The following is a 13,300-nucleotide window of genomic DNA, read 5'->3' on the forward strand; positions in this document are numbered from 1 at the left end:
ACTATTATTTTTTAACCTGGGCCCTATTTTTAGATAATTTGAACCACAAGCAAAGGGTGTGTGTAAAAAAATATTGGTCCATTCCTTCTCCTCCGGACGCTTCGTGTCAGTCCGGAGGGGCAAATTGCTGAAGGACAGGAGGTGTACTGGCCTGACCGGACAAGGTCCATACATGAATGAAAGCACAACCAACAACCATGACCCTTGACCTAGGAACCATAACATCCCCCAAAACTCATACACCCCCCCACCCCCCCCAATCCCAGACCCTGCTATGGCCAGCGACATGAGGACGGAATGGGGCATGCGGCAAAAAAAAAGGTGGGAGGACCGCCACCCCACCTTCCTCCCCCAACCAACCAACCAACCAAATGAGAGCGCTCGGTGGTACTTACTTGTTGTGTGTGAGCGCAGGGCGACAGGTTACCCTGAGCCAGCACGTTCAGTATTTCGTTTAGGAGAGGCGAGTCGGTCTACCATGCGACCGAGTGTGTTTAAAAAAAAAAAAAACGGAACAAATAAAATTCAAACAGAAAAGAAGGGAAAACAAGAGGAGAAAGAGGGAGAAGGGATTCAATACAAACACTTTATGTATCTATGACCACTATATGTAGCCTAAACAGTGGTGGAAAAAGTACTCGATTGCTTTGCTTAAGTAAAAGTATCAATACTGCAATGTAGAAATACTCTGTTACAAGTGAAAGTCCGGAATTGAAAATAAAAGTACAAAACTATTGGCATCAGAATGTACTTAAAGTACCAAAAGTATAAACTAAACAAACTCATTATGCAGAATATCCCATTTCAAGTTTTCAAATGTATAAAAATCTTTTGAAAATAACAGATCTACAAGCCCACAATGCGTCGCATCGCGACGCATTGTGGGCTTGTAGATCGGCTATTTTCAAATGGCTGAAATGGATGCAGAGCTGAAGTGGTTAATGTAGGTTTTGTAATAACAATCAAAATCTACAAAGTAACTAGTAACTTAATTTCTCATATAAATGTAGTGGAGTAAAAGTACAATATCCGGGATGTAATAGAGTAGAAGTATTGGAAATCGGAAATACTCAAGTAATGTACAAATTCTTCAAAATGTTACTTAAATGTACTTAGTTACTTTCCACCACTGAGCCTAAATACTTACTATTGTTAGTTTTTTTGCCTGAGGGGCGGGTTTTCCCCCAAATGGAACAATAATAGCATGATGAGATGTTAGAAAGTTGAGACGGGATCGCGGGAATCTTTCATGATTCACAGCTTACCTGACACTACCTGAATTGTCCCGTTGTGGTCAACTCCACCCACCTGGTCAAATGAACTCTTAAGTATCATTTGCAGGCACTCTTTGCAGGTGTGGTTACTATACCCTAACACAACACAGGACTTTATGTGAATGTATGCTCTTTGTGCATGGGAAGTGTGACAGTGGTGTGGTGATCATGCTCTCCTCTGGCTTAAAGGGATAGTTCACCCCCAAAATGACTTTTTCTTCTATCGATTACAAAACCCCATGGAGACTTGAATTCATCGAGATTTGTGTGTTTTTGTCGCACTCTCTAAGGCAATTATTTGATGACCGGCGGCGGCTCCGGTATGAGACTCAAAGTGTCAATTTTGAGTCTCCTACCAGAGACATGAGCATCTTTCCGCCGGTCATCAAATTAATGCGACAAAAACAAAAAAAAAACTATGAATTCAAGTCTCCATGGGGTTTGTAATCATCAATAGAAAAAAAAGTCATTTTGGGGGTTAACTATTCCTTTAAGGCTGGGCGATATGGATATGGAATATCATGATATTTTGACCAAATACCTTGATATCAATATTGTGACGATAATACTGTATCATGACCGTACAATCTATTTTAATGTTTGACATATTTTTATAAGCATAAAATAAGGACAAAGTGATTAAACCCAGGAAAAAACAACACTTGTGCCATTATGATGATAATACGATATCCAGTGTCATATCACAATATCGGTATAATATTGATATACTGCCCAGCATTACTCTGGCAACCCGGTAACCAATCATAACCTCTGAAGTGGCATCTACGGAGGTCACCGCAGAATTTCGTGTTTAGAGAATTCTCAGTGTCGGACCTCCGCAGACCCTCTGTGGAGGTCTGCGCTCATCACACATTCATTTCACACATCGCCATGAGCCTTCACCTTCACTGCCTCTTAACACACTCATGCACAATCTCTCTCAAAAATCACACACACACACACACACACACACACACACACACACACACACACACACACTGAAGCACTGCAGTATATTCTCTGCTACTCTGTAAAGTGTAATCGATAATAAGTCTCAGGGTGTCCACTCACACTCACACTCTCTGACACGCCCTGCAGCAGCATGCAGCCCTGCAGCACTTTGGCCTACCAAACTACACCTTCAACTGAGAAACATACTGATGGTTTAAAGCAGTATGGACCCCCCCAGGGGTCCTTGGGGGGAGGGAGGGGGGGGTGTTCCGGCAAAAATGTGCTAATATAGCATCACAACGACTTTATCCATTTATATGTTGGCTATTAAAAAATAGCAGATATACAAGGTCACAGGGTGTCACTTAGTGCCGCGTTGCAAGCTGGTACATCTGCTATTTTTGAACATGTTTTGAAAAATATTGAAAATGTTTGGGAAATCTTGAATTATTTTAATTTATTTTCCAACATCCAAATACATTCAGCCAAATACATATCAATTTGGGGGTCCTTGACATGAAAAGGTTTGAGAACCACTGGTTTAAAGGACACTTTAGTTGAATGTACCTGTCAGCATGGACCATCTTGATCATATTCCACATGGGGAACGACACTGAATCCTAACCCCCCCACACACACACACACACACACACACAGACTTTGGAAAGGAAATGTCCAGTACTCATGCGTTATGTCAGCGTGTCCATGAGCAAGGCATTGAATCCCCACAGCTGTTGTGCATTTGTGTCATCAGAACAACTTGGGCTAAATGCCTCGCATGTTAAACGGCCGATAAGGGAATGCGGCGTGGAAAATGCAATGATTGAACCGTCAACACAACCCGTGTCATCGTACAGCCTCCAAAAATAACAAAGAAATAAATCAAAAAATAAACCAAACGCAGCTGTTGGGGAATGTTTCAACGTTTCACAGAAAAATACTTTTGAAGTTGGGAATGACATTCCACGGCTCGTCAAAAGTATTGTGTGGAGGAGGAGAGCATGATGGTTGAGCGCAGAACATGGCCGCTGGACGGCGCTTCACACACAGAGAGACACAAACAACACTGCCTGGACAAGTGGTAGCTCTCCTAACATCCTTTAAAACAAAAATAATAATAATAATAGCCTAATAAAAACTTAGCATGAAATACTTAAAGGGGTATTTCACTTTAAAACACTTCTGGGTCATTTTAAGGTCGGTCCACTCTGGCTTTTGTGAGCACCCCGGACAGTTTTTAAGTTGCTTGATTCACTATATAGATATTTGACATTCATTTTATCAAACACACCTCCTTCCTATACAAAGCAATTGTAACTTTAAACATTTTTTTTTTCATTCATGATAGATTCATTGAAAGCACATGTCCTTGGTTCTTGTGACTGATATTGTCCTTCTAATGTGTGAGGTGGCCGTGTTTTTTTCAAATACTTTTTGTATTAATTGTCTATATAGCTTTTTGTGAACATAAATAAAAGTTGAATAAAAGTTGAATAAAATAAAATAAATGAAAAAACCAATAGAAAAAACACTGCCCCCTCACGCATCAGAAGGAAAATATATGTGACCAGAACCAAGAACGGGCATTTTCAATTCTCAATTCTTCAATTTTCAACTCCTCTAAATGGTTAAAATGAAGTTCGAAGTTACAATGTATTTTTATTAAAAAGGAAGGGGGCGTGTCTGATAAAATGAGTATCAAATATCTACACACTGAATCAAGAACTTAAAAACGTATCTAGAACAGATAAAGTACTCTTTTTTTTGTTATCAATTGAACAGATAAAGTACTCTTGAACAGATATCTTCATCATCCCAATGACATCATCCCAATGATTCTAAATTTAGCGTGATACTCAATTTCTATAAATGCAACTTTATCTCCGGTCTCTAAATTCAACAAACGTCCATCAGATTGGAGTGAGTCCTACCTCTATGCTGGTGCTAAGGCTGGGCAGCGTGTCGGACGTCACCGTTGTGCTCTGCAGGCTGGAGAAGTCCCACAGGTTGACGGGCGGCATGGGGTCCGCCCCCTTTATGGAAGACTCCACCCATTTATGACTGTCCAATAAGGTCACTTCGTAGAATTCCTGGATATCTGCGGCCAATGAGAGAAGACAGGGAGATTTTGAGTCAACGATATGCATAATGAATCATGGTAAATTGACGATATACGGTTATCTATGCAAAATAATTGTAAAAGAATGGTCACACTGTCAATGCTCACAACAGTTATCATCATGTCCATCAACAGCAGTGTCGTGTCCTTTAACCCATTAAGACCTGAGGCCTACAATTCTATTCTACAAATGTCTTCTAAATCTTTCTAAATCTGAAAAAAAATATGTTTCTTTATCAGTGTTTCTCAAACTTTTTCATGTCAAGGACCCCCAAAAGGATATGTATTTGGCCGCGGACCCCCATCTCAAAATATTTTGTTCCAGGGACTCCCAGACGCAAAGATTTGAGTTAAAATGTTTGCATTAAAAACATACAAATCTAAAATGACACAGATGCTTTCCTGGTTTTAATGCGTTAAAGAGAAAATTCTCCAATTTAAAACCTGAATCCCATTGTTCTGGTGTGAGGAGATCATATTTCTATACTGTGGGGCGAAATAATACCCTATGTCTTCTGTGTATTTCTGTCACGAAATGCACAACTATATGCCGGTGAAGTCAAACACACCATTTCGTATCATCAGACACGTTATTGGGCGTACACTTTTGTGTCCCCCACACTATATATGCGGGCTACAGCAGCTCAGGGAAAACGGAAGGTTCCCAGTTGGAAGTGTCCTCGAGCAAGACACTGAACCCCTAATAGGCTCTATGCACAGCAGCCATATTGGGAATGAATTGGGCCCCTTCCTTACTTCCTTCGCAGGTGTTACCAATGATAGTAATTAAGGCTCTGTTCCATTTAGTGTGGCATAGTGGTTGTCTTATTTTCAAGGACCCCATAACTCTGAGAGTGTACAAATGGAACCAAATGGACCCTTACGGGTCCATTTGGTTCCATTTGTACACTCTCAGAGTTAGACACCCACCATAAGGGGCCATTTGGGAACCAAAATGGAGTGTTTCTAGTGAGCCAACATGCACGTTATCAGCACCCTGACCAGAATGGAACAGAGCCCTTCATTAGTATCATTGGTAACACCTGTGAAGGAGGTAAGAAGAGGCCCAATTTCTTTCCAATATGGCTGCTGTGCATAGAGCCTATTGCTCCCGATGAGCAGGTTGGTGCCTTGCAGGGTTTCCTCCTCCGTCGGTGTGTGAAAGTGTGTGTGGAGTACATTGTAAAGTGCATTGGAGAAACGCGCTAAATACAGTCCATTTAAAATATATGATGTATCTGAACAATGGGATTTTGGCTACAAAAATGTATGCTTAATGGTACAAGAGTGTTGTGACGATACAAGCTCACAACACGTCGTGATGTGACACGTTGTGAGCTTGCAGATCTGCCGTACAAAAATAAAAATAAATCCTGAAAGATTACCGACATATGAGGTTTACAACCGACAGACGATTTATAGTTCATCGTACTTTTTGCCGCATGACAGTTTCACATGTCTAAAATAGCAGGTCCACAAGCTCACAACGTGTCACGCATTGATACGTTGTGAAGCTTGTAGATCTACCATTTTAGGTGCATGACACCGGTGAGCAATAGGTATAAATCTTAATCATGCTTTTTTCTAATAACCGCTAATCCTCAGCTCGGCTACCATTCAGATTCTTATCTCCGCCCGGAGATGCATTTGCTCTGGCTGTGTGTGTGTGTGTGTGTGTGTGTGTGTGTGTGTGTGTGTGTGTGTGTGTGTGTGTGTGTGTTACCAATGATAGTAATTAAGGCTCTGTTCCATTTAGTGTGGCATAGTGGTTGTCTTATTTTCAAGGTGTGTGTGTGTGTGTGTGTGTGTGTGTGTGTGTGTGTGTGTGTGTGCGAGTGTGTATGTGAGTGTGTGAGTGTGAGTGTGAGTGTGAGTGTGAGTGTGTGTGTGTGTGTGTGTGTGTTTCTGTCCGCTGACGGTCATATTTCCTGCGCACACTCACTGACAGCAGGCCAAGGACCTAAATTCTCGAATGTTTTTTTTTCTCCAAATGGGTCAATGACGACTGTCATTTTTATGATTTAATCATCGCAGAGCAATCGTTCCCTCCAGGCTATGGGCCAGCGAAAACCCAAAACATCCCAAATGGTAACCGTCCGATTAACAACCAAAGGACACTATTGGGGCCACTTTGATATCCGATCTGTGATCATACAATTATCTCAGCAAACATTATGTCAGTGAGACATATGATGTCTCTGTTGGGTGGAAAAACCCTCATACAGTATGTCTCAATATTTGATTTATTAACGCGAGAACAATGGCTTCCATTAAAGCATGCCGACTTTCCAGGATTGGAAAGACTGCAAGTTTCCATTAGCTTGGATTCCCTATCGATGATGTCACCGGTAGGCAGGTTTCTGAACTGTCCACAGCCCTCCTCTGAGACACACGATAAGTAGACTGGTAAATGGTACCATATTATAATTAACCCATTAAGACCTGGAACGCATCTGTGTCACTTTTTCATTTGAGCTAAAAAGCATTATTTTACACTTTGGCTATTCAAAAATAGCAGATATACAAGCTCATAGCGCGGCACTGAGTGCCGCGCTATGAGCTTGTAGATCTGCTATATTTTTTTAATCGTGAAAATGTGTGCAAATCTTTGAATACATATTGTTGTCCTTGTGTCCTTGACATGAAAAAGTTTGAGAACCACTCATATAGAAACATACGTTTTTCAGAATACTGTTAGGATTTAGAAGACATTTGTAGAATTGGCTTCAGGTCTTAATGGGTTAAATGGATGAAGTGGTCCTTAAAGTGGTTCACGGCAGAATGAATGAATAAGAACCGCAACAACATATATAAAACGGTTCAAATGTTATGAACAGTGTTGCATAAAACATAACTGAACTACAGAATCACTGTACACACACACACACAAATTAACACTCTCACACACCCTGGTCATTGCATAACCCTGGGTAAAGTGTAAACAATACATAGTTATGCCTCAGCCCGGATGAGGGGTGTGTGTGTGTGTGTGTGTGTGTGTGTGTGTGTGTGTGTGTGTGTGTGTGTGTGTGTGTGTGTGTGTAAAAGGTCACTCACAGCTGTTAGACGCTTTAGCGGGTGACAGAGACGCGTGGCGCCAAGGTCACATGATCATTCTGGTCCATACAACAACTTGGCACTTAGACTTCTGTGTGTGTTCGCCAAGGTTTTTCCTTCTCCAGGGCCCACAGGGTATGTTTAGAATAGTTTTTCAATGGAAGCACCGTGTATTTACGCTGTGCAGGAAATAGGTGGTGTAAAGTAACTAAGTACATTTACTCAAGTACTGTACTTAAGTACAATTTTGAGGTATTTTTACTTTACTACTTTTGTATATATTACCCACTTCAGCCCTATATATACATATGTACAGTACATTTCAGCCATTTGGAGAAAAAAAATACGATCTACAAGCTCACAATGCGTTGCATTGTGGTAAAACAAATCTTAGCATTTTAACAACACAAATCAACACAAAGTATGGGGGTATCTCCTTGGCACAACATCTTTTCGGATGGGGGTCTACTCTGCGGCCAAATACATTACATTAATTTAGGGGACCTTAACATGAAAAAAGTTTGAGAACGACTGACCTAACGTGTGTTTGCTTCAGAGTGCTGGTACACACGACAACACTGACTCCAGACCTGCTCAATGTGTGTCTGTTGTTTGATTCTTCCATCTATCAAAAATGTAATCGATAGAGCAATTGCTAAGAAAATAATTCTATAGTTACAGCCAGTGTTGGAAAAAGTACTACATTGTTTTACTTAAAGGGATAGTTCAACCCAAAATGTTTTTTTTTCTATCGATCGACCCCATGGAGACTTTTTGGGGATATTTTTTTGTTTTTGTCTCATTCCTAAGGCAATAATTTGATGACCGGCAGCGGTTCTCCTTTGTGTCTACTACCGGAACCGCTGCCAACCGGTCCGCTGGTCATCAAACTATTGGCTTAGGAATGCGACAAAAACAAAAAAATATCCATGAATTCAAGTCTCCATGGGGTGACTAATCGATAGAAAAAATGAACTATCCCTTTAAGTAAAAAGTATCAATACTGCAATGTAGAAATACTCTGTAAAAGTCCGGAATTCAAAATTGACTTGAGTAAAAGTACAAAAGTTTTGGTATCAAAATGTACTTCAAGTACCAAAAGTAGAAATGAAATGATGCAGAATGTCCCATTTCACAAGTTTTCAAATGTATATATATATATTTTTAAATTAGCAGATCTACAAGCTCACAATCATAGCGAGCTTGTAGAACGGCTATTTTGAAATGGCCGAAATATATACAGTATAGGCCTGAAGTGGTTAATAAAGGTTTTGTAACAATAATCAAAATCTACAAAGTAACTGGAAACTATACGTTTTCAAATAATTGTAGTGGAATAAAAGTACAATATTTGCCTCTGACATGTAGTGGAGTAAAAGTACTTAAAATTGGAAATTCTCAAATACCCAAAAAATTTACTTAGTTACTTTACACCACTGGTTACAGCCCTAGTCAAGTTTCCTTTTCACACAAACCATTCTATGCGTAGAGTTTTGCCCGGCAGCATTTGTATGTGTACACACCCTGGATACATAATGGCCCCTGGACTCTGGACTGGGAATATACATGACTGACTGCTTTAAATACACAACCACTAGAAACAGTTTTGGATACGGGAAAAAGGCCTGTGGAGGAACCAATGGCTCAAAGACAAATAAGTAACCTAAACCTTAAAAGAAAACCGAAACAATTGATATGTAAAAGACACAAAAAAGTTGAAGACAATGCACAAGGGTCCATTTGGTTCCATTTGTACACTCTCAAGAGTTATGGGGGTCCATAGCCCAATGCATAATAAACTGGGGGGTCCTTGAAATGAAAAGGATTTCAGAATCACTGCCTTGGACTGTCAGCCATGGACCGACCAATTTGTGAAATTATCTGGGGTTCTTGCAGGTGTTCCGTTTCTCTGATCTAGATGAAAGGAGTGTGCACAGAAAAATGAAATTCAACAATTTCACAAGACCGGTACCTTCAAAACAAACAGAGATACACGGAGCAGACGCACATATTTCTGTTATTTCTACTGTATCAAACGGACTCTGTTGGTAGCGCTGTAATATCAGCAGAGTATACCAACTAGCGGACTAAAACTGTGGTTCTCAACACACTTTCACGTCAAGGAAGTTGAGGAACCCCAAATTAACTCTTTAACTGCCAGAGTATTTACACATCTACCCCCCTTCCCTGCCAGAGAATAACATTGCAAAAATAGGTAAACTGTGAATTTTGTCTCCGTTTATTTTTTAACATTGAAGTGAATCGAGCAGAAAATCTTCGCATCGCGTTATCTCCTGCTTCCTTTGTGATTAAAAAAAAAAAAAATTGGAAAAAAAAAATCTTTTTTAATTTTTATTTTTTTCAAAAATCTCGTCAATCTCGTCGACGGCTGGCTGAGCCATGCGGAGAAAAACGAGAAATCTCGTCAATGGCAGGTAAAGAGTTAATACGTATTTTGGACCTCCATCTGAATAAATGCTGTGCCAGGGACCCCCCCATACAAGATGTGTGTTGTTAACACGTTTCAAAAACATATTCAAAAATTGAGAGAGACGTTTCGAAAATAGCAGATCTACATGCTCGCGACGCGTTGTGAGCATGTAGATCTGCTATTTTCAAATATCTAATGAATATAGGGTTTGATGCCCCTATTTTTAACTAATTTTGCTGGCGACCACCTGGAACTCCATAAAGGATCCCCTGGGGGTCCCCTGACTCTGTGGACTTGGAGAACTGGACTAAACTACTACTACAACTAATACCAATACTACTAGTCTTGCTGCTACAGCAACTAGTACTGGTTTGCCGCTCCTACAACAGTAACTGCCATCGCTAAGAATACATCCATCCACTGAAGGGTGTGACAGTGGAGGAACGTTGGCTCTGATGATCCTGGACATAAAAAGTTACGATGAGGGGAACACATCAGCACATAAACCTCTCTCTCTCTCGCTCTCTTTCTTACACACACACATAGAGTAGCTGGTTTACTATCTTTGGAAGCCTCCAAACCAGAGAGACATGGACATAAAGGGAGAAGTTAAACGTGTCGTTGCTGTCAGGCAGAAAGCTCTTACAGTATGTCCATATTCTAAAACCTTTCGTGTTTTTTTTTTGGTAAATTAATGCCCTACTTGTCATACTACAGCGTCACACAAAATCAACAATATCAGATCTACTCAGAAGCTCAAAACGCGGCACGAAGCGACACGCCTTGAGCTCGTAGATCTGATACTTTTGAATTTGAATCGTGAAAAGTAACAGTTTTGAACATATGAGGTATCCACCCGACAGACGATTTACAGAACGCCCATACAGACGATTTACAGAACGCCCATAAACCCTGTTCTAAACAGCTTGGCCTACAGCGATGCTGTAAAAAAATCTATAGAAAAAAAAGTTCTCTCCCCTCAGACATATCAGCCAGACAATAGGCTATATCGGGCTGATATTTGCCTTTGTGGAGGATATCGGCAGTCAAGAAGTACATGTGGCCATTATAAGGAACATATGAACATACAGTAGGTACTGTACATAGGACTGACACTCATAAAATATATATTTAGGACATTGTACGGTAAGACTGTATATTAAGGTTTGGTCTAGAATGCATTATGAGGATAAGGATAATTCCTTTTAACAGGTCGTTCATGAAAGTCCTTGCGGTCTTGTTTCCAATGAGAACCTGTGAGCAATTAGGGGTTAAGAGTCTTGCTCAGGGACAAATTTCATTTCATCGACACATATGCTGACCTGGCCTGGAATCGAACCTGGGCCAACCAGGGCCTCTGGCTCCCTAGGCGGGCTCACTAACCATTCAGCTATGGCCGCCCCGCACGTTTTCATGTATTATAATGCGCTTATAAGGCATTATAACAGTGGTTATGCATGTTTGTAATCATTTATGACAACTTATAATATCAATAAAATAGTATATGAAAGTATAGAGGGTTTAAGTGGTACCGGATATGCAGCTCAGCTAAAGTTAATTGATCCCAGTGTATGACGGTGAACAATTTCATGATAAATTAAAAACTCAGCGATTGTGGGTGTTTTTTACCACGATCAACGATAAGAACGATACTCGTCCGATCCCTAACTGTAAGCTACTGTACATATTTAGTGCAGCGTAGCAGAGGGACTCAGAGAGAGAGAGAGAGAGAGAGAGAGGGAGAGGGAGAGAGAGAGGGAGAGAGGCTGACTCTGCTGGATGCGGATTGGATGACAGAGCTGGAAATAACCTCATTAGAATAAATGTTTTCATAATACACACACACACACAGCAGGCTGCCAGGGTGATTCCCTGAGTCTGCACTGTACAGCCAGGACACTTTAAACAGGCCACACACACACACACACACGCACGCGCGTGTGTAAACGTTACTATACTTCTTGTGACGTCACAATGTTAGGATGCCATTGAAGACAAAAATAGTCGGAAAATAGCTGATCTACACTCGCTCACAACACGTCTCTGCGCGATGCGTTGTGAGCATGTACTGCAGATCAGCTATTTTGTACGACACGGGTATAAATCAGGCATAACTCTAACACGTACTCTAATCTCTAATCCTATAGATATGTTTTAACCAGAAAACAATCATTTGTCTTGCGAGAACCAGGAAAGTGTTCCTCACAATGTCTACTTCTCCAATGGACCCTTCGCTAAACCCCACCCCAAAAGCGATTGTCCAATGCCAGCTTAGCAACCGTTGTTAGCCTGGCACAGGTCTGGCAAACTTTCGTCACCTGCCATAGCTGTCAATGTTATTTCGCCCGCACACACACACACAATCATTTGCAACATAATAGCAAGAACAGGAATACCACGATAACGCAATGGTGACTATGAACCAGCAACAGATTCCACTTATCCACAACTGGAGGGTTCTCTTCCCAAGCTGAAATCTGCGCTTAAACTGGAAGGCTATGGCTGTGCCTGAGTTGTTGAACACAGCTTAACGTTGGGAAAGTTACACGACTCACTCGCCCAGGTGATGTCAATGACACTAATCACCGTAATCGTAACACAATTCAGAATCCCAGCGCTGCCTGTTTCGAATTCCGCACGTTAAAGTATATTCATTCATTTGTTCATCTATTTATGAACTGCTACTGTAGTCTTACCATGCGGTACATGAAAACTCCTGTTACAGTCATGGATCAACTTCAACCTGGTGTTTGCACTTTCTCCATTTACGGTCCGTACATCTATATAAACGTTCAGATTTCAAAATATAAATTGCTTATGCTATGGCCACGGATGTTAAAATTATGCACGGGACTCTCAAAAGTACCCGTATATTCTGTGTTGTTCAATAAAAAGCATTTTAATCCGATCGGTGGCCATTTTATCATATAGTTATAATGTATCAGAGTGCAATACACCTACCAACCGATAGGGTCGCTCAGTTGAACGCATATGGAGAAAATGGCCACCGATCAGATTAAAATGCTTTTTATTGAACAATACGGATGATACGGGTACTTTTGAGAACCCGTACATAAATGTAACATCCGTGGCCATGGGATAAGCACTTTATATTTGAAATATGAACGTTTCTGTAGATGTACGGGCCGTAAATGGAGACAGTGCAAACACCAGGTTGAAGTTCATCCATGACGGTCGAGACAGTCGACCGTCGTGTATCCATGGCTATTACTCCCTCTAACATTTCCCGTGTTTTTAGTTTATTGAAATAATGTCATGCACATTTGTCCAGTGCATAGCCTACTGCAGGCCTTGTTGACTAGATTTAGAAGAGATTTTGAAGCTCTTGCTACTGAAATGATCGATTATTTTTAAGGGGAAAAGCCGTCATTTAACATGCAAGTCAATGGGTGAGAAGCAAAGTTTGCCAGGCGCTGCCAGGCCTGGGTGTGACTAACTCCGCACCAC

The 13,300-nt window shown here is 40.9% G+C and overlaps 1 protein-coding gene across 10 annotated transcripts in view; it reads right to left on the bottom strand.

The window, feature by feature from the left end:
- The window catches only part of dlg1b (discs large MAGUK scaffold protein 1b), a 170,612-nt gene that overhangs the window by 128,737 nt on the left and 28,575 nt on the right, over nt 1-13,300 (bottom strand). For 8 of the 10 annotated variants that reach the window (XM_084058401.1, XM_084058407.1, XM_084058406.1 and 5 more), the window contains exons 3-4: nt 4,157-4,323; nt 396-473 (exon numbers count right to left, since the gene is read on the bottom strand). In XM_084058401.1, the coding sequence (XP_083914527.1) occupies nt 396-473; nt 4,157-4,323 (245 nt within the window). The remainder of the gene's footprint in view (nt 1-395; nt 474-4,156; nt 4,324-13,300) is intronic. The other 2 variants (XM_084058405.1, XM_084058410.1) reach the window with 1 other exon arrangement.

This window comes from Gymnoscopelus microlampas, assembly GCF_963454915.1.
Source record: "Gymnoscopelus microlampas genome assembly, chromosome: 5".
NCBI lineage: Eukaryota > Metazoa > Chordata > Actinopteri > Myctophiformes > Myctophidae > Gymnoscopelus > Gymnoscopelus microlampas.